The 21,130-nt window shown below is 55.0% G+C and overlaps 1 protein-coding gene across 1 annotated transcript in view; it reads right to left on the bottom strand.

The window, feature by feature from the left end:
* Positions 1-6,452: 6,452 nt before the first annotated feature.
* Positions 6,453-21,130, bottom strand: part of EFHD1 (EF-hand domain family member D1) — a 45,859-nt gene continuing 31,181 nt past the window's right edge. The window contains exon 4 of the mRNA XM_055121935.1: positions 6,453-7,547. Coding sequence (XP_054977910.1) covers positions 7,413-7,547 — 135 coding nt within the window. The 3' untranslated portion in view covers positions 6,453-7,412. The remainder of the gene's footprint in view (positions 7,548-21,130) is intronic.

Raw genomic sequence — 21,130 nt, 5'->3', positions numbered from 1 at the left:
GGGCTGTGCAGTGCCACTCGGCCATGCGGCCACAGGAGAAAATCAAGACCTGCAGTCTGCAAAAACCCGGCTGGAATTGGAGGGTCTCAGGCTGAGCAGAATTTGCCAGAGCAGATGGACAGATGGACAGCAGAGGGAGTCGCCCCTTCTGTGGCATCGAGAGGAACTAAGCACGGCTTCGGGCAGCACCCGTTGGTGATAAACCCTGAGCCCTGGGATGCAGAACTGAGTGCCGGGCTGGGGGCAGAGGGTGGCAGGAACGATGAGGGGGCGGGTCTGGAGCACAGGGAGGGGGCTAAGGGGTGGGGGAGAGTCTACACGGACACCAGAACCGCCAGCCAGCGAATGATGGGTGCTGGAGGAGGAAGGTCAGAGGCAGGTGGGCACTCCAGCGGGGGCCTGTGAGCTTGACCGCCTCCGACAGCCCATTCCCTCTGGGTAGGTGCAGGGGAGGAGAGGCGAGAGCAGGCACAAAGGGGCGAGAGGGAGGGGGTCCATAGCGGGGGGCCGCGGCCCACGCAGATGGGGCACAGGGCTGATAACGGAGAGTAACAGAGTAACGGGTGGCTGGGGCGGGACAGAGTGTGGGAGGCTGAGCGCGTTCAGTGGTGGAGAACGTTCTGGAATGCAGTGGCCGCGTCTCTTCCCCTAAGGGTCCCAAGTCTGTCCCCAAATGTTGCCCGCTGCCCTGCACATTTCCTGAGTTGAGGACTTCACATCTCTGTTCCGGGGGTTCCACAGGCAGCTGCAGCAGCTCCCCTCACTCTCCGGGCTGCCCCCTCTCCCTGGGGCCTGTGGCTAAGGTCACAGCAGTGGCGGGAATGGACTGCAGGGGACACTGAGCCGTGGGGAGGAGCTTGTGCTCCTTGGAGGGGTGGAGGTGCCCTGACGCTCTCTGGCAAACCACTGTGGGGTCAGAGTGGCAGGACCATGGGGAGGAGCTTGCCTTGCACGCAGCGGCGGACCTAGGTTCGAGCCCTAGCGTCCCATACGGTCCCCTGAGCACCCCTAGGAGTAATCCCTGAGTGTAGAGCGTTGCTCAAGGGTATAACTGTGTCAGTGTATCACTGTCATCCATTGATCATCTATTTGCTCGAACGGGCGCCAGTAACATCTCCATTGATCCTAGCCCTGAGATTTTAGCAGCCTCTCCTTACTTGTCCTTCTCAACGGTGCCCCATTGGAGGCTCTTTCAGGGTAAGAGGAATGAGACCCATCATTGTTATTGTTTTTGGCATATCGAAAATGCCACAGGGAGCTTGCCAGGCTCTGCCTTGCAGGCAGGATACTCTCAGTAGCTTGCTGGGCTTTCCGAGAGGGAGTACTAGGCTATAAGCTTCCAGAAGCTTTCTTTTATAGTCTCTGGATCTTGGCCGTTGATGGGATTACTAGGGGAGTTTGTGGGCGTGACTGCCTAGCTACTGGAAAATGGAGGCTCTGGGTGGAGGAGGCCCAGTCCCCATCCGAGCAGGCTTGGAGATCTCAGCCCCGGGTCCCACACACCTGGGTTCGTCTGCCGGTTCCTTCATGTGTGAGGCTCGTCCAATTGCTCAAGGGTAACAAGCAAAAACCATAAGCCACTCTTAAAGCAAAACAAACAGGGCGTGAAAAGAGGTAGGGGAGAAGAGAGAAGAGAGAGAGAGAGAGAGAGAGAGAGAGAGAGAGAGAGAGAGAGGGAGGGAGAAAGGGAGAGGGAGGGAGAGAAAGAGAGAGAGAGGAGGAAGCCTCTTACTTTGAATGCAGTTGACCCAGCTTCAATCCACAGCATATGGTCCCCCAAGTCCCACCAAGTGTGATCCCTGAAAACAGCCCAGTGTGACCCCCACCTCAAAAAAAGAAAAAAAGCAAATCAAAACCATAAATATTAATACAACTGGAAACATGGTACCTAATCTACAAAAAGAGTGGAGGGATGTAAGTGAGTCTCTGCAGTTTGGGGCAGAGAGACAGTACAAGGGTGAGGGCACTTGTCATACACGTGACTGACCCAGGCTGGATCCCTGATGCCACGTAAGGCCCCCTGAACCCCACCAAGAGTGAGCACAGAGCCCTGGGGGGGCCTTCCCCCACCAGAAGAGAGTGGCTTATGGTTTTATGGACATACACAGCATGTCCACGGATTAACTCTGGGAGTTTGAAAACCTAGGAAGGAAACATTTCATCCCCTGCAGACCTACCCGACCCCTGGTCCTGCCCACTCAGAATCACTGTTGAAAGAGTCGCAGGGACCGGAGCGACAGTACAGCAGGTGGGGCACTAGCTTTGCACACGCCTGGCTGGTTCAGTCCCTGGCCCCCTGTATGGTCCCCTACGCCCAGCCAGCCGTGATCCCTGAGCACAGAACCTGGAGGAAGCCCTGAGCATCATCAGGCTTGGTCCCTCAAACAAAGAAACAAAGAAGCAAACAGAAACCCTGAAGAGTGTTGCACATTTCCCCAACTTCCTGGAGCAGGGGGCAGAGATACGCTTTTCTTCCTTTTACTGTTTTGAGTCACCCCACAGGGGTTTCTCCTGCTCTGCACTCAGGAATCACTCCCGGGGGCCCTCAGGGGCCCCTCTGGGATGCTGGGGATCGAGCGCAGCTTGGGTGCAGTCGAGGCAAGAGCACTACCTGCCGTACCACCTCTCCGCCCCCGCTCTCCCATAGCCAAGTCTTACATCTCTGGTCTCACACACAATAAATAGGAGAGACCCCTCAGCATGGCTGCACGCTCCCGGCCCCTTTTTCTGAGTCCCGGTCTGTGTCTGGGAGTCTTCCGGGTCCCTCACACCTGGGTTCCTCTGCACCATCTCCCCTCGCCACTTCATCACCCTCCGTGAAGGGACCCTCCCGACAGTGCCCACAAACAGGGCCGTGCTGACACTGATATTTACCCACGGAGTAATCCCCAGAGTTCAATCCCCAAGTCCGTTCTCCTGAGCGTTTCTGCAGGGGATTCCTGCCCGCAGGCGCATCTCTCCAGGACCCTGCATGCGGAATACTCTCCAGGGAGTGGGGGAGTCGGGACCCACCGCTCTTTAGGAAAGACAACACCGGGTTGTCTGTGCAACACCGGGTGTGACCGAAAAAGAAAAAAAAAATAAGACAGAGCTCGGAGGCAAACGCTTCCCCGCCCCGCCACGCGGCTGCCGTGCCCTGGACTTGCATCCGGGCTAAGGGCTGGACAGGGCCACTGCAGCCAGGTGGTACCCACACCAGAGCCGGCCCCCGGCCCTGTGCGCTGTACTCTGTGTCACTGGCATCCGGCTTCCTGCCCTCCCAGTCATCCTGCGGCTGAGTCAACGTCTTTGCAGACAGACATACGGACAGTCGCTGGAAGTCACTGTGCAATGGTAGGACACGTGCCTTGCAGGTGGCAGACCCCAGTTCGAGCTCTCAATCTCTGGCACATGATGTAGTCTCCAGAGAGAAGAGAAGAGTAAGCCCTGAGCACTGCAGGCTGTGACCCAATAACCAAAAAGAAAAAAGGAAAAGAAAGGAAAGAACAGGTGCAGGAGGCCTCCAGTAGCTCCCGACCAGGAAACGAGGCACCAAGGAAACGAGGAAACGGCAGCGGTCCCGGCAGTAAGGTCCTCAAAGGCCTGGCACCGCCATTTGCCCGCCCGTAACCCAGCACCTGGTCTGACGGGAACCAGCGCCTCCCTGGAAGGCCATTCAGCAGCCGCAGAGGCATGCAGACGGGGCCAGTGACCAAGATAAGCCCTCAGGCCAGTAGCAACAACCCGAGAACTACACAGCCGGTGGAAGCCACTGGGATTCCTCAGACACGCTCATGCTCGAGTCAGGTGGGACCCGGCTCAAGGGAAGCACGTGTGCAGGGCCCCCCTTCCCGTCACTGCACTGTTGAGATCGTGCTGCAATGCCAGGCAGCTGCGCAGTGCTTCCAGGGGGCCGGGGGAGGGGGCGGGGAAGAGGTTCACACTCTCATTGCAGTGCTCATGGGGGTCACTCTGTTTCTGTTTTGTTTTGTTTTGTTTTTCATTCCTTATGGTCCCCCCCCCCAGGCAGTGCTCGGGGACCCTATGGGATGCTGGGAATCAAACCCAGGTCGGCCGCGTGCAAGGCAAACGCCCTCCCCGCTGTGCTATCGCTCCAGCCCCAGGGTCACTCCATTTGTGGGGGTCTCTGGGAAGCTCAGCCAACACAGTTACAGGGTTCAGCAGTGGCGGGGGGCATGCTCCGTGGGGAGCACTGGCTTTGCACAGGTGAGGCCGTGTTACAAAGCAAAGTAAATGCAACTGTGCTGGGGCTGGAGCCACCATCTAGCCCGGAGAGCACGTGTCTTCCTGTGACAGATCCAGGCTCCATCCTTGGCACCCCATATCGTCCCGAGCACTGCCAGGAGTGATTCCTGAGTGCAGAGGTAGGAGGAACCCCTGAGCACTGCCCGGAAGGGCCTAAACACTGAAACTTTCAAAATGAAATAAATAGAGTAAAACAGGGCCATACAATACAGGGGATCAGGCACCAGAGACCCCTGTTTCATCCCTCGCACACATGTGGTGCTCCAAGCTGTGCCAGTAGGGATCCCTGAGCACAGAACCAGGAGTAAATCCTAAGCACAGTTGGGCATGGGCCCAAAACAGAGAGAAAGTAAGAGAGAGAGAGAGACAGAGACAGACTCAGAGAGGCAATAGCACTGAGCACTTAGGACAGTAAACAGACTGGGGGGCTGGCAACAGCGGTCCCCGCAGGGGAAGAGGTGGAAGGGGCCGAGCATAGCACAGCGGGGAGGGCACCTGCCTTGCGCATGACAAATCTGGGTTCAATCCCCAGCATCCCCTATGGTCCTGCTGGCACTGCCGGGAGTGATCCCTGAGCACAGAGCCAGAGTCCTGAGCACCCCTGGGTGTGGCCCAAAAGTAAACCAAAAAGGAAACTAGAAGGGGGGAGGGGAGAAAGGAAAGGGAGCCTGAGGCGCCCCCACCCTCAGCCTAAACTGGCCCAGAGACCCTTTTCTGTTTGATTTTCTAGAATTTGCCATCCAGACATTCTTAGCCACCCAGAAAGGCAAACAGCTCTGTTCTCAAAGCAGAACGCCCGTGAGCCCTGTTCCCGGGAACAGGCCATCCTGCCACAACTCTCTAACAATGTCCCAGTGTGGACACACTGTCATCAAGTGAAATCCAGTGGCCTTCTAGGTGCTGTGCTCGGTGGCTCTGGGCAAATCTGGAGTGTCTCTACCTTCCTGCTTCCCTCCGACCGTTCCTCTTTCCTTCCCTCCAGCCCCTGAGTCACTGCCGTTCTCCTCCTCCCAGAGCCCTGCAGAATCCCGTCCGGCTTCCTCTGTCCCCTCGTGAGCACCGCCGTTTCCTCCGTGTCTTTCTGGTCAACAACTCATTTTGTTCCCTCCTCGATGAGAGTTGGCGACCGAGCTCACATTCCATTGTGTGGCTGTCCCGGCTTGCGTAGGCGTTCGCCTGTGGAAGAACCATCTTGGTCCCTTCTCAGTTTGGGCAATAATTAATAAAGCGGCTTATAAATATGCAGGCGCAGGTGTTTCGGTGGAAAAAAGTTCTCAATTCATTTGGACGAATCCCAGGAAGCATGACTGCCAGGTCACATGGTAACAGGCTACTCTTTCTGTTTGTTTGTTTTGGGGTCACACCCGGCGATGCTCAGGGGTTGCTCCTGGCTCTGCACTCAGGCATCACTCCTGGTGGTACTTACGGGATGATATGGGATGCCGGGGATCGAACCTAGGTCTGCCACGTGTAAGGCAAACGCCCTCCCCACTGTACTATCGCTCTGGTCCCACTGTCTACTCCTTTTTGACTTCTCTTGCTCACTTTTGGAGCTGAGGCTCAAAGCCAGAGCCTCATACATGCAAACCCGTGCTCCATTTCCCTTGTCACCCCACAGTCCCTTCACATAGGGACCTATTTCTGAACAGCGCCACTGAGGGTGACCCTACAGAAGAAAATAGTGCCTGGATTTGTGCAGCCGCTCACAGAAAGGGGGGCTCTTAGGAGGGGACAATTAATCCCTATCAGTATTTCCAGGGGATTGGGAAGCAGAGTGAAGTTCTGGGATTTGCTGATGGCAGCTGATCAATGAGGAAGGAGAAGTCAGCTGTGGCAATCCCAAGACTCAGAATGTTCTGGAATGAAAACTAACCCTCCTGTTTTCCGGTTCTGAGTGTCCTCTGGAGACCAGCTGTCAAACTGAGACCTGGGGTGGATTTGGTTCTCCAGAAAGGACCTCTGCCCCCCCCATTCAAAGAGGACACAGAAAGGGGCCGGAGCGATAGCACAGCGGGTAGGGCGTTTGCCTTGCACGCGGCCGACCCAGGTTCGATCCCCGGCATCCCATATGGTCCCCCAAGCACCGCCAGGAGTAATTCCTGAGTGCAAAGCCAGGAGTAGCCCCTGAGCATCGCTGGGTGTGACCCAAAAAGCAAAAAAAAAAAAAAAAAAAACAAAAAACAAAGAGGACACAGAAGCACTTGGATGTGATGGTGACATTCGTGGGCACCATTTATTTAAAGAAAATTCAGCAGCAGGACAGAAACGCAAAGGTTTTCCTTATAATAAAGACCGCGGCTCCAAGCAAGATTAAATAAGACGTTAGGAAGGTGTTTCTTTGTTCAAAGGTTAGGAATTCTGTTTTAAAAATGCAGCAGCCCCCAGCATCTGGGGACCGCCCCACCCTCTCGGGGAGCCGAGGCAGGAACTGGCTATATGCGGAGGGGGGTTGTGACCCTAGTGTTTAGAGGGTTCTGGATGGGTCGCTTCCACGCCAGGGTCAACTGTCATGAAACACGCACAGTCGGGCCGGGGACACACCCAGCCCCCGGCTCATGGAGACCATTAACAATTATTCTTTCATTTGTGGAGTTAGGAAACACCATTCTAGGAGAGACTGAGATGGGGGCGAAGGATGGCGAGAGGACAAGAGCAAGGGCTGGGGGGACCAAAGTGGCGGGCCATCTTCATGCCCGGGTGGGTGTGGGGTCCTCTGGGCGGCAGAGGGCACGGCAGGGGGCTAGCCTGGCTCCCCGCGAACCTCAGTCGAAGCCAAGGACTGTCAAAGATGCAAAAGCCCAAGGTCGAGCCACGTTCCACGGAGACGGGAAGGGCACGGGGAGAGGCACAGAGCGGGGACCGGGCAGCATCCGCCAGACCCCGCTGGCCAGGGCCCGTCTCTGAGCTTGCCCACGCGGCCCAAAGCAAAGGGGCCAAGCAAGGCACTTGGTGGCCACAAAGGAGGGCAGAGGGCGGGCACGAGGGGGGAACCCCCAGCCTCCACTGGAGTTCACAGGGCAGAGAGTGGACCCCAGCCACCAGGACGGGGAGGAGCTTGCACCGGGGGGCAGGGGTGGAAGGGGGGGCTGGCATGGGTGAGGAGGCCCGCCAGGCCTCTCAGAGGGCATCTGCGAGGCACAGCGGCGGGTCAGAGACAAGCCGCCCGACTATGTGCTGAAAGTGGCCTTGAGCTCCTTGAAGGCTGCCTGGCGGAGACGCCGCTTCTCCTCCTCCTGCTTCCGCTCGTCCTGCTCGGCTTTCAGCTCGGCTTCAAACTTACTGGCCATGGCCAAAGCCTGGACCTGCGGAGAAAGGTTTCAAAAGAAAAGAGATCAGGGCGAGAGCGAGAGAGAGCGAGAGAGTGAGAGTGAGAGAGAGACAAGAGAGAGAGGGAGAGAGAGAGCAAGAGAATGAGAGAGCAAGAGAGAGAGAGAGAGAGAGAGAGAGAGAGAGAGAGAGAGAGAGAGAGAGAGAGGACAGTGGGCAGGGTGCTGGCTCTGCATGAGGTCAACCTGGCTTTGAACTCTGGCATCCCGTAGGGTCCCCAAACACTGCCAGGAGTAACTTCTGAGCACAGAGCCAGGAGCAAGGCCTGAGCATCACTGGGTGAGTGTGCAGGAGAAGGGCAGCACGCAGAAGGGCCGTGGGAGCCACGGGAGAGAAGCCTGGGGGAGGTGGCCCAGGGCACATCCCCACCCTGGCAACATTTCCCTGGGCGTCCCTTTCTCTCGTCCCACACCTGCCCCGCCCTGCCCCACGCACCCGTGCCCAGAGGGCTCTGCCCTTCCAAAGGCTGGCCGAGAACAGAATTGGCATCTTAAAAAAAAAATTCTATCGGGGTAAGGGAGATAGCCAGCAGGGCTGGCACCACCAGATGTGGCCCTCAAACCAAAACAAGAAAGCTCAAAATAGCATCGGAGAGGAAGTTCATAAGTTAAGGTGCGGATGCTGCATGCAGCCGGCCCTGGGTCGATTCCCGCTACCACACAGCGGCCCCCCAAGCACCCCCAGGAATCCCTGCACAGAGCCAGGAGTAAGCCCGGAGCAGCGCCACGCGTGGCCCCCCCCACCCCCTCCCCAATCACATACAGAAACCCAAAAAGATTTGCAGGAGATCCTCATCTTTAAAGTCATCTATTCTACAACCGAGATTTTTTTTTCCCCTCTGTTTGTCAATGATTTGGTCCAATTTCCAAACACACCGGGAAGTTTATCACAGCAACCGTGACGTGGCTCCTGGCAGACGCTCCACGACACCCGCTCCCTGTGCGGGCTCACTTGCTTCCCCCAGCCTTGCCAGGGCTTAGCGTTCACCTTCTTGCTGTTTGCCAAACGCCTGGGAAAGCAAACTGGCACCTTTCCTGACTTCCTCTCCGTGAGTGATTCATCTGCACAGCTCGCCCGTCCTCCTACCTGCTGTGTGTGAGAGCAGCTCTTCACAGAGCTGAGGCGAGGGTCGGGCTGCTGCCTCACGCTCCCCAGCCATTCACTTGTCTTCCAATTTCACGCAAATATATATATATATACATATACATACATATATATATTTGGACTGGAGCGATAGCACAGCAGGTAGGGCATTTGCCTTGGACATGACCGACCCAGGTTCGATTCCTCCATCCCTCTCGGAGAGGCTGCCAAGCTACCGAGAGTATCCCGCCCACCCGGCAGAGCCTGCCAAGCTAACCGTGGCGTATTTGATATGCCAAAAACAGTAACAAGTCTCACAATGGAGACATTACTGGTGTCCACTCGGGCAAATCGATGAACAATGGGATGACAGTGCTACAACAGTGCTACATATTTGTTCCTGTCCCTTGAATCATCTTTTGGGCCAAGGTTCGAAATTATTTTTTTTTATTTTTATCTGTTATGCCTGTAATATTATTTTCACATAGAGCTCCTTAAGTCATCTGCAATTTATTTTAGTGAGGACTTAACCTCATTTATCTAAGTGGACGGTCAATTGTCTGAACATTTGGGGCTGCAGCAATAGCACAGCAGGTAGGGCGTTTGCCTTGCACGTGGCCAACCCAGGTTCGATTCCCAACATCCCATATGGTCCCCTGAGCACCGCCAGGGGTAATTCCTGAGCACAGAGCCAGGAGTGACCCCTGTGCATCGCCGGGTATGACCCAAAAAGCAAAAAAAAAAAGAACAAAAAAAAAAAACAACTGTCTGAACATTTTTTACTGAAGAGCTTGTTATTTTAGATATGAAATATCTTTTCCTATATAAAGAGTTGAGCTGTTTTGTTTTGTTTTGTTTGCCTTTTGGATCACACCTGGCGATGCTCAGGGCTTACTCCTGGCTCTACACTCAGGAATCTCTCCTGGCAGTGCTTGGGAGACCATATGGGATGCTGGGAATCGAACATGGGGCGGCCAAGTACAAGGCAAACACTGTACCCGCTGTACTTCACTCAGCATATAAGAGTTGTTTTATCATTTTCCAACCTGTTCCGCTAATGGATTTATCTACCCCATATTTGTAACTACGTATTTTTTAATAATACGACTTCAAGAACACCTTGCTATTTATAAGGAACATGAACACTCTTTGATTATGCTGCAGCATGCTATTTTATTTTTATTATTATAAATGAGTATTAAGTTTCAAGGTCTGTCTTTGACATAAACTGAAATGATCACACTTTTTTTCATTTGATCTATCTGTGAGGTGAATATAGCTTTAAAATTATTCTTGGTACAGTGGGTTACCTTGCATGTGCTGACCCGGTTCAATCCCCCGCACCACCCCCTGAGCCCCACCAGGAGTGATCTACGAGCACAGGGCTAGAAGTAAATTCTGAACACTGTTGGGTATAATCCCCCAAATAGTTATTCTTACAGGAGAGAGAGACAGAGACAGAGACAGAGAGAGCACCCTGGTGATGAATCCACAGTGTCTGGAGCACAGAGCTAGGAGCGGCCCCTGAGTACTACTGGCTGTGTTCCAAATTAACAACAAAATTTATCCTTGCAGTCTTAATTTTTTCTTATGTCATTTTTATGACCTGTTATCAGAACAGCTTCAGAGAATGAACGAGATTGTCATCTCAATATATCCATCACTACCACTATCACTATCATCCAGTTGATCCTCGATTTGCTTGAGTAGGCCCAGTAACGTCACCATTCATCCTAGCCCTGAGATTTTAGCAACCTCTCTTTACTTGTCCTTCCCAACAATGCCGCATTAGAGGCTCCTTCAGAGTCAGGAGAATGAGACCCATCATTGTTACTGTGTTTGGCATATGAATACACCACGGGGAGCTTGCCAGGCTCTCCTGTGCAGGCAGAAAAACTCTCAGTAGCTTGCCAGGTTCTCCGAGAGGGAGAATTATAGGATAACATTGGGTTTGTCCTTTCAGCCTTGCCACAGGGAACTTAGTTTACCTTAAAGCAATGTCCTTTCTGTATGGACACAGGAAGACAGTTAATATTATGCTTTGTAACTTGAGAGCTGACTGACTCCAATAATATTTATTCCTGGGCATCTGCTTTCTTGACTCAGTTGCCCTTAGTTCCTAGCACCCCAAAAGCAGGGTCCTGATGAGGGACGGAATGGACCCAGGGCAAGCTGTGAGCTACCCGGGCATCGAAATGGGCCTGGCCAAAGCACCACAATACTCAACTATGAGTTGAGAGCATGGTCATAGACAAATGCTGTCATGATCCAAAAGTAACGATGAGACTAGGACCCTGCTGGGGTTAGGAAGACTAACCTGGCCTGAGGACTGTGGTCTGGAATATATAGTGAATGTCTTCAGGAAGATCCAAACTTTAAGTTTAATATATCTCTTACTGTGCTATTCAGAATGACATTGCTAGAAATATTAGAAGTATATTTACTACAACTAATTAAGTGGATTACTAGCTGAGGAAAGAAGAAAGCGACACACCCTGGATGGGATCCCACCCTTAAGCAGATCTCCTAGTAATCTGGAATAATCTCCTTAGATGAGATTTTGTTTATCTCCTGGAGGAGTGGTCTTACCCCTCTTTGTTGATTTGTTAATGTTCAACCCACCTTTGTGTCACCACCCTGTGTGATTGCTATATAAACTAAGACTATAAGAGAAGTAGAGGGAGAAGACACAGAAGTATAGCACAAAGAGAATCAGAGAGTCATCAGAACCAGAAGCAGGGGAAAGAAGGAGCACAAAGCGAGTCAGAAGTGAGAGCGGGTCAGAGTCAGAAGTGAGAGCTAGTGGGGCTCCAGAGGCTGAAGCAGAAGGGCTCGGAGAGAGAGATCAGAAGAAGAGAGCTAGGAAGAGACCAGAGTAGAGGTGACAGGGACAGAGAGAAGTTGGAGGAGTGGCTACAGAGACAGAGTCAGAGATAGAGAGACAGACAGAAGAGAGCACAGCGGCACACACGGAAGTGGAGCACAAGGAGGAGCCATCCCAATACGGTCCATACACAGTGGCTCAAGAGCACCGAACGCGAGCAGCAAGAGAGAGAGCACGCCGCCCAAAGAGCCCGCGAACAACACACACACACCATCCCCTTCTGCGTGTGCGCATTTGTATTTTTCACAGAGCACTAGGCTATAAGATGTTGCACGGCTGCAAAGTGGCCACACACTTCTGGGAGCTTGGTTTTAGAGTCTCTGGATGTTGGCTGTTGATGGGATTACACGGTGCCAGATTACACGACAGTTTCTGGGTGTGACTGTCTAGCTACTGGAAAATGGGGGATCTGGGCGGAAGAGGCCCAGTCCAGATCCGAGCAGGCTTGGAGATCTTAGCCCCAGGTCCTGCACACCTGAGTTCTTCTGCCAGTTCCTTCATGCGTGAGGCTCGTCCAAACATGTGGAGAAGGGCCTTGAGCATGGCAATATAATATATCCATATTATTAAAAAATGATATATCCATAACATTAAAAAATTCACCCCTAATTATTTCTGGCACAGGCCATGAGTGGGGCCGGCCAGAACTGCGCCTCTGCTGTCAATATCTTTGTACATCATCTAATTTTTCCCTTTTTGCCTTGAATTGTAGATTTCCTTTGGAAAGTGTTTAATGATTGTACACGGGTGTGTCAGAACCAGCTTCTTTCTCCACATTTCACCTTTCTTTTTTGTTGTTTGTCTGTTTGGGGCCACAGCCAGTGATGCGCAGGGCTTGCTCCTGGCGCTGAGCTCAGCAATCACTCCTGGTGGTGCTCAGATAGCATGTGGGGGACTTGCCATAGTCACACCGCCAGACCCCCCCCAGGCTGTTTCATTCGGGGCAACCTGGAGGGGGCGGGGGAGTTCCCTTCCCCACCCCAAGGCACCCAACCCCAGCAGCTGAAACCCTCCAGAACCTCCCATACCTCACACCACTAATATTCCAAGAGTAGCACACACCACATTTGATGGGGTTTAAAGCAAGGCAACCAATCTTAGAGGGAAATATATTTTTACAGATATATATGTGTGTGCATATATATGTGTGTGTATATATATATATATATATATATATATATATATATATATATATGCATGGACTGGAGCCATAGCACAGCAGGTAGGGTGTTTGCCTTGCACACGGCTGACCCAGGTTCAATTCCTCCGTCCATCTTGGAGAGCCCGGCAAGCTACTGAGAGTATCCTACCTGCACGGCAAAGCCTGGCAAGCTCCCCGTGGTGTATTCAATATACCAAAAATAGTAACAAGTCTCACAGTGGAGACGTTACTGGTGCCCACTTGAGCAAATCGATGAGCAACAGAACAGTGCAATATATATATATATGTATATATATATATGTATATATATATACATATGTGTGTGCATACATGGCTCAACCTTTTTTTTTTTTTTGGCTTTTGGGTCACACCCGTCAATGCACAGGGGTTTACTCCAGGCTCATGCACTCAGGAATTACTCCTGGCAGTGTGCTCGAGGGACCATTGGGATGCTGGGAATCGAACCCAGGTTATCCGCGTGCAAGGCAAACACCCTACCCACTGTGCTATCACTCCAACCCCATGGCTTAACCTTTAACAACATGTTAGTAATCTTTTGTAGAAGGGCTAAAAGGCCCCTGGGTGAAATACAACAATTTTCAGGCACTTTTTCTCTCAGGAAACTTTTTTGGGTCATTTTCCGTGGTTTTTCATAACAAACAATACAAAATAAGTTATTTCAGTTCTGTTTTGGGGCAGGGGTTGGGGTTGGGGATGGAAACTCCCGAAATATGGTGGCGGGAAGGTGTCATGGTGGTGGGATTGGTGTTCGAATATTGAGTGTAATCAAATTTGTGAACTACTTACATATATACATGCACAGGCACAGACACAGGCACAGACAGACACGTACACATGTACATACACATGCACATGCAAATGCACATATACATTCATATACTCATGCACAGGCACAGACACACATGCACATGTAAATGCACATATACATACACATGCACATATACGTTCACATACTCATGCACAGACACAGACACACATACACATGCACGTGCAAATGCATGTATACATGCACACGCATGTACACGGGTGTGCATGTATACAAAAATAAAATTCAATTACAAAAAAGGGCATCGTGTGGGGTGCCGGGGATGGGACCAGGGTTAGCCTACTGGCTCCCCCCACCCAGTCTTCCCTTACCTCCAGCGGGGCCAGCAGCGCCCGGGGCTACCCCTGTGGTGCTGGGGACGGAACCCAGGGCTGCCACATGCAGAGTGTGGCACCAGCCCTCTGGCCACCTCAGTGCTTGATCCTGCCGCTCCAGGATTCGGAAATCATGGAGTCAACCATCACCCTCAGCCCACCAGGACCCGCCCACCTTCCTAAGTGCACCCCCTCCCTCTGCGCTGAAGGGGGCTGGCGGAGAGACCCCAGCAGTCCAGCTGGCTTCTCTAGCTCCGTGGGTGTTGGCGGGCACCTACCTGCAGCCACCGTTCAATTTCCAGGAATCAACTAGCTATTATATCACATAATTACCCAAAATTAATAAGTACCAGGTAGGGGCTGGAGCACTAGCACAGCGGGTAGGGCATTTGCCTTGCATGCGGCCAACCCGGGTTCGATTCCCAGCATCCCATATGGTCCCCCGAGCACCGCCAGGAGTGATTCCTGAGTGCAGAGCCAGGAGGAACCCCTGTGCATCACCAGGTGTGACCCAAAAATAAAAAAAAAAAAAGTAAAAGAAAATATAAATAAATGCCTGTAGTTACCCAGTGACAGAAATGCTAAATAATTACAAAACAGTGAATCAATTCACAGTTAAATAAAAAAGAGCAAATACGAAGAGCTCATCCACTTCTGGGCAAGGCAGAGCTCAAGGGCCTGGGCCTGAGCCTGGCAGAGGGGCACCGGGTGCGAGGCCGCCAGTACAGCCCCCAAACCAAAGGAAAACGGGGAAAGAAAGTGACTTCCTAATTATTTAACTGCATTTTACTCTTGTCTCTGCTGCGTTTGAATGCTGTGTTCGAATAAAGAGGTCAGAGACACAGCACAGGGGTTAGGGCGCGTGCCTCACGTGTGGCTGACCTGGGTTGACCCCAGCAACCCATCTGGTCCCCCAGCCCCCGCCAGGAGTGATTCGTGAGCACCGAGCCCGGAGTGAGCCCTGAGCACGGCCAGAGTGGCCCCAAACCCAAAACCAATTAGAAAATAGAGCAGGTCTGGGTGGGGTGGGAGCGGGGCAGAGGGGGAGGGCCACCCCGACACGCATGGTCCGTGTGTGATCCGTGCCTGGCGTGCCCTGCATCTCCAGAGGGACAGCCCTTGAAGTGGGGGTGCTTCCGGGAAGCCACCCCCGAGTCCGCTCAGCTCCGTGCCACAGGGGCCAGTAAGTGACCCTGCGGCACCCTCCGGTGCTCCGGCAGCTCAGGGTTGGTGCCTCCACTGTCTGGTTCCCTCTCTCTGTTCTCCCCCAAGGGGGTGGGGTGCACAGCGGCGCTCAGGAGCTCGTCCTGGCTTTGTGCTCAGGCCTGACCCCTGGTGGCACTCAGGGGCCTCTGCAGTGCTGGGGACAGAAATGGGGTCAGCAGGATGCAAGGCAAGCTTAACCCCCACCAGAAATATAAGAGAGAGAGAGAGAGAGAGAGAGAGACAGGGAGAAAGAGAGAGAGAGAGAGGGAGAGAGAGGGACAAAGAGAGGGGGAGAGGAAGAGAGAGGGAGAGGGAGAGAGAGGGAGGGGAAAGAGGGAGAGAGAGGAAGAGAGAGGGACAGAGAGGGAGAGAGGGAGGGGGAAGAGGGATGGAGGGAGAGGAAGAGAGAGAGAGAGAGAGAGAGGGACAGAGAGAGGCAGAGAGGAAGAGAGAGGGAGAAAGAGGGAGGGGAAGAGGGAGAGAGAGAGGGAGAAGAAGAGAGGGAGAGAAAGGGACAGAGAGGGACAGAGAAGGGGGAGAGGAAGAGAGAGGGAGAGAGAGGGAGAGAGAGAGGGAGAAGAAGAGAGGGAGAGAAAGGGACAGAGAGGGACAGAGAAGGGGGAGAGGAAGAGAGAGGGAGAGAGAGGGAGGGAGAAGAGGGAGAGAGAGGAAGAGAGGGAGGGAGAGAGAGAGGGAGGGAGAGAGGGAGGGAGAGACAGAGAGGGAGAGAGAGGGAGAGAGAAGGAGAGTGAGAGAGAGAGGGAGAGGGAAGAGGGAGAGAGATGGAGAGAGGGAGGGAGGGAGAGAGAGGCAGCGAGAAACAGTCAGGCAGAGAGGGCCCTAAAGCAAAGGAAGCGAGTGGGCTGGCTGGGGAAGGGGCAGCAGGACTGCGCATGTCCAAGCAATCTTTCCTCAGGAAACCCTCCCGGGAGCCTTCTTCATTGTACAGTTGCCCAGAAATGCATGCGGGAGCCCTAGGCTCCATCCCCCGGACCGCAGGGTTCCCAGAGCCCGCCCAGGGGCTGAGAAGCCGCCCCGGGCTCCTCCTCTGAGGCTTCCGCTCCCCAAACCCCCTTTGCTTACTCCCCTCCACACCTCCACTCCCGGGGGCATCAAATTCAACCTCCTCTTCAGTGAAGGAGGGGAAGCATGCCTGGCAGTGCTCGGCTGCATGCGAGACCCGGGCCCGAGCCCCCAACCCAGTCTGCTCTCCCGGGAGCATTCCCTCGCCTTTCCTCCTTTCTGCTTCCTTCCTCCCGGGGACTGCTTTCTGCCCTGTGCTACCACTGGCCCTATTTATTTATCTACCTATCTATTTATTTATTTATTTATTGCTTTGGAATCTCACCTGGAATTACGCCTGGCGGTGCTCAGAGGATCATACGGGATTTGGGGATCGAACCTGGGTCAGCTGCATGCAAGGCCCATGCCTGACCGGCTGTGCCCCCAAGCAACTGACTGTGCTTCCACTCTAGCCCCACGGCACCATCTCTGTGATGTTCTTCCTCTGAGGTCCCAAACACCCAGGGGAAACTGTCCTATCCTGGGGTCCAGGAGAGATGAGGCTCGTAGGGGGGATCCGGTCGAGCCTCCATAGCGCCCTTGCCCATCCCAGGTGGAAGGACCACCCGTGACCCTTAATATCTAGTGGCCCCATTATTCAGAGTCACCGGCAGACCCAGGGGTCCCCGGGAGAAAAGGCGGTGGCCACGATGCCCCCCACATCATGTGGGGATGTGAGCAAAAGTTTCACGCAGCCCGTGTAGGGTCCTTCGAAGCAAGACGCACGCCCCTGCCCCAGCCCCGACATCCCAGTACAGAATCAAATCACATCAGCTCTTTCTGCTTTGGGGTCCCAAGGGCCGCGCTCAGAGGCTACTCCTGGCTCTGTGCTCGGTGGTCCCTTGTAGTGCTCAGGGATCAAATCAAGGACAGCTCCGCGCCAGGCTCCTTGCACTCTCTCTCCGGGCCCTGCATCCAGTTTAAACTTGTCCTCCAGAAGCCAGTCCGGTTCTGGGGCGGGGGAGGGAAGCCTGCCTTTATTTTCCTTTTCTCCCTTTGGTTCGGTTTGGGGACCACACCCGGCTGTGCTCACAGCTTACTCCTGGCTCTGTGCTCTGACTTACGGCTGGTGGTTCTGGTGTTGGGAATGGGCTTATAGCCGCCCGCCAGGCAGGTGCCAGACCCCTGCCCGGCCTCTGCCACCTCTGTCCTGATTTTACTGCTGTCAGTTGCTCGGGGGCCACACCCAGTGATGCTCAGGGCTCACTCCTGGACAGGCGCGGGGGACTGTCTGCGGTACCAGGGCTCAAGCCCAGATTGGCTGCGCCCATGGCAAACCGTGCTGCCTGCCCCCTGCCCTTTATCCCAGCCGCCTCCCACTGAGCCCCACGGAGCCCGTGTTTGGGTTCCTCTCGCCCTTCCGGGGCTGACTCCAGGGGACCTCGCGTGTCCTGTACCCTCCTCCTCTTCCTCCTCCTCCTCCTCCTCCTCCTCCTTTTCCTCCTCCTCCTCCTCCTCCTCCTCCTCCTTCTCCTCTCCTGCCCCTCTGCCACTGTCTGCATCTCGTCCTATTCTCCGACACCCCGAGTGTCACTGGCAACCTCGCCCAAGAGCCCCCAGACTGTCACCCTGTGTCCTGTCCCGCAATCCCCCACCCCCACCCCGTGCGGGGTCCCAGCCCCGCAGACTGGCTGCACCCCGGAGAAATCGGGGCTGCTCATTAGGCAGGGGCGGGGCGGGGGGAGGCTGGGCCTTTTGGGGAGCTCCGGGCTCCCCATCCAGTGGTCTCCCCACACGCCTCCTCCGAGGCTGTGCCCGGGTTCCTTCTCGGTTCCCAGGCGAGGACACGCCTCCCCGCGATTACAGGGCGAACCCCCATTCATCTCTCAACATCTGGGGCTGACGTCACGTGGGCGGCCCGCTCCCAGGCCCCGGGGGGCGCCCGGCCTGCAGGCAGGGAGCTTTACTGCGCGCCCACCCTGTAATTAGCCGGGTGAAACGCCCACTCCGCCGGGTCTGGGCAGGAGGCAGACCCATAAACACACCGGCCCGCCCCCCAGGCGGCTGCTCCTTCTAATCTCCGCTTACAGAAACAACACACACACCGTAAAGCCTTCTCGAGGAAATGAGTCCCTCCGGCCTATCGCTCATGCTCGGGTATATAATTATTGGGGGTTTTTGTGATTATGTTTTTAATCCCCCTTCTGCTGCCGCTGCCAGTGCCCGGGAGCCGTGACCCCCTTCTCGGTGCTCGGGAGCCGTAGCCCCCTTCTCGGTGCCCGGGAGCCGTAGCCCCGTTCTCGGTGCTCGGGAGCCGTAGCCCCGTTCTCGGTGCTCGGGAGCCGTAACCCCCTTCTCAGTGCTCGGGAGCCCTAACCCCCTTCTCGCTCGCCCCATGCTAGCTCCTGGGCACACACCGGGCTGCCATGAGCCCTCTGGATGCTCCTTCACTACGCTCGGACCCCGGACAGGAGAGCTGCCTGAAGCCGCTCCAGTGGGGCAGGCGGTGCCCGGGGCGTGCCGGGGTAACCGCGCAGCCTCACTCCCGCGGGCACGGCGCCAGCCCCAGGGCTCGGCAGACGGATGTCCCGTCTAACAGATCGAGGCTTCTCAGAGTTTCCCTAGTTCCTTCCGGAACACGAGTGCAGCCCCTCAAGTCTGGCTGTGCTGATTTCCGGGGTGGCCGGTGTGTGGGGGGGCTGGGTGGGTGGGGTCACTGAGGCCAGTCCCTAGAAAGGGGAGACCCTTGCTTGTCTGTGCCCATGCGTGGGCCCTCGAGGGAGGGAAGGAAGCAGGAACGACACACACAAGAGCCCCCCCCAGCCCACAAGCATGGAGCCAGCAGAGGCCCCGGGCAAGGCCGGGTGTGGCCCCCAAACCGCACAGTAAGTGAAACGGTCTCCTCCGACCAGCAGTGCCCCCAGATGAACAGATACATCCCAACACCTCTTGCACGCGTCGCACCAGCGGGGGAAGCCCACAGACTCTCAGAGCCAGGATAATCTGGGGAGCGGCTCAGAGCAAACACACGTTCACGCGGTCATGAGAGAGAGAGGTTTCTAGAAGCAGCACTGGGGTTGCCAGGCAGGGGCTGGCAGGGAAGGGGCACGGTGTGGCCGGAAGGATGCAAACACCTGGGGGCGCTAGAGCGGGGCTCAGACAGGTTATCTAGATCTGGAACGTCCAGCGGCCCCAGGGCCTTGGCACTGACTGTCCAGCAGCAGTGACCTACAGGGTCCTGCTGACCAGGCTCTCAGCCAACCTCCTGCCCTAGACCTGCGGGGCACCTGCAGGTGACAACTGGTTCCATAGGGACTCAGAGCTCCACACAAGTCCCTTTGTCTCTCTTCTCAGTTGGGGAAAAGTTTTTTCCCCAAATTTTATTTTATTAAAGCACCGTGAGGCACCAAGCTGTTCACAGTTGGGTATTTGACAGACCATGTTGCAATACCGATCTCACCATCAGTGTCCCCTAGTGTTCCCGGGTTCCCTCTCCTGACTCCCCTCCCCCCCACCTGCCCTCTTGACAGGCACCTTTCAAGTCTGGTTGTTAACGTTTGTGTCTGAGATTTCAGTGTTGCTGGCTCTGGTTTGGGTATTCAGCACTTGTCCCTTCACGCCGCCATGCACCTGGGTCCCCTGAGCCCCTTCCACGTCACTTCTCGTCTCTCTCGTCCCTGTCCCCTTAAATCTATTTCTTTCCTTCTCTCCCTATACTCTGGGCCAAGGTGACCGAGGCAGCCCCCGCTTAAACCACTGCACTCCCTCGGCCAGTTCCTCTGAACGCCACGTGTCCGTCAGATCATCCTGTGTCTGTCTTTCTTCTGGTTTACTTCATCTACCACGACATCTTCCAGTTCCACCCATGTCACAGCAAATTGCCTCATTCATCATTCCACACAGCTGCGTAGTATTCCACTGTGGACAACAACTACCACATCTTTATGACCCACTGATCTGTCATTGAACATCGAGGCTGATTCCGAATATTAGCTATTACACCGAGGACAGCAATGAATAATGGTGTGCATACGTTCTTTGGAATCAATGTTTTTCTGCCCGGGGGTGGGGTCCACTCCAGTTATTAATAACCGCCCCCTGCGCACACACTTCCATGCTGGAGATAAAACCCAGGGTCTCATAAACACGCGAGGCCAATGTTCTCCCACGGAGCTGGGAGAACTCGGTGGGAACTTAACTTTTAGCGAACTTAATTTTTTCTGGAGAGGAACAGGCCAGCTGTTCTACGGAGCCCGTGCACTGTCAGGGCTTGAACTCGGGGCTCCCCCCCACCACAAAGCACATGTGCTCCCGCCCTCTGAGCCGCCTCCCGACCCCCCACTCGATGTCTACGAAGACAGGGGGCTCTGCTGTCCCCAGTCGACCGTGCGTGTCCCTGGAAGGCCGCGTTTCCCGGGGGTGTCCTCTCTTTCCAGAGCCAGGAGACACTGCTGGCTCCCCTCTTGCCGAGGGATTCCCCTGACCCTAAACTACACGAGAACCCCGACATTTGGATAGGAATCCGCCACAAGCCACCGTCAGCAAGTCCGTCCACTCTGTGATGGAAACGGCATCACAGAGACAGGAGAATCTCACTCGGCCTCAACAGGCCCGACTATACGCCCGAGGACGCTCTCGGGCAAACCCCTACACTAAGGCACCGTATCCCAGGGAGGGGTTCCCCCCCAACGGCTCCCACCAGGAGCAGCCCCTGAGCACCACCCAGTGTGTCCCCAGAGCAAACAGAACCTGCTACTGCTTCTTGGCGTCTGTCCCCCAAACACACTTCACTGGACAGGACACATGTGCACCCGAGCTCGCCCCAGCGCGCAGTTCAACCTCGGGGCTCGGGAGATGACACAAGCACCCCACGACAGATGAACGGGGGGTTGGGGTGTACATACAGTGCGATACTACACAGCTTTAGGAGAGGACAACAGCATGCATGTAACTGTGCCAAGAACGGAACTAGAGGACATGAGGCTGAATGGAGACAGGAAAGGGACAGACGCAGGATGATCCCACAGACAGACACAGTAACTGGATGTAAATCCGGACAG

The sequence above is a fragment of the Sorex araneus genome, chromosome X (genome assembly GCF_027595985.1).
Source record: "Sorex araneus isolate mSorAra2 chromosome X, mSorAra2.pri, whole genome shotgun sequence".
Taxonomy (NCBI): Eukaryota; Metazoa; Chordata; class Mammalia; order Eulipotyphla; family Soricidae; genus Sorex; species Sorex araneus.
This window is presented reverse-complemented; position numbering and strand designations above follow the sequence as displayed.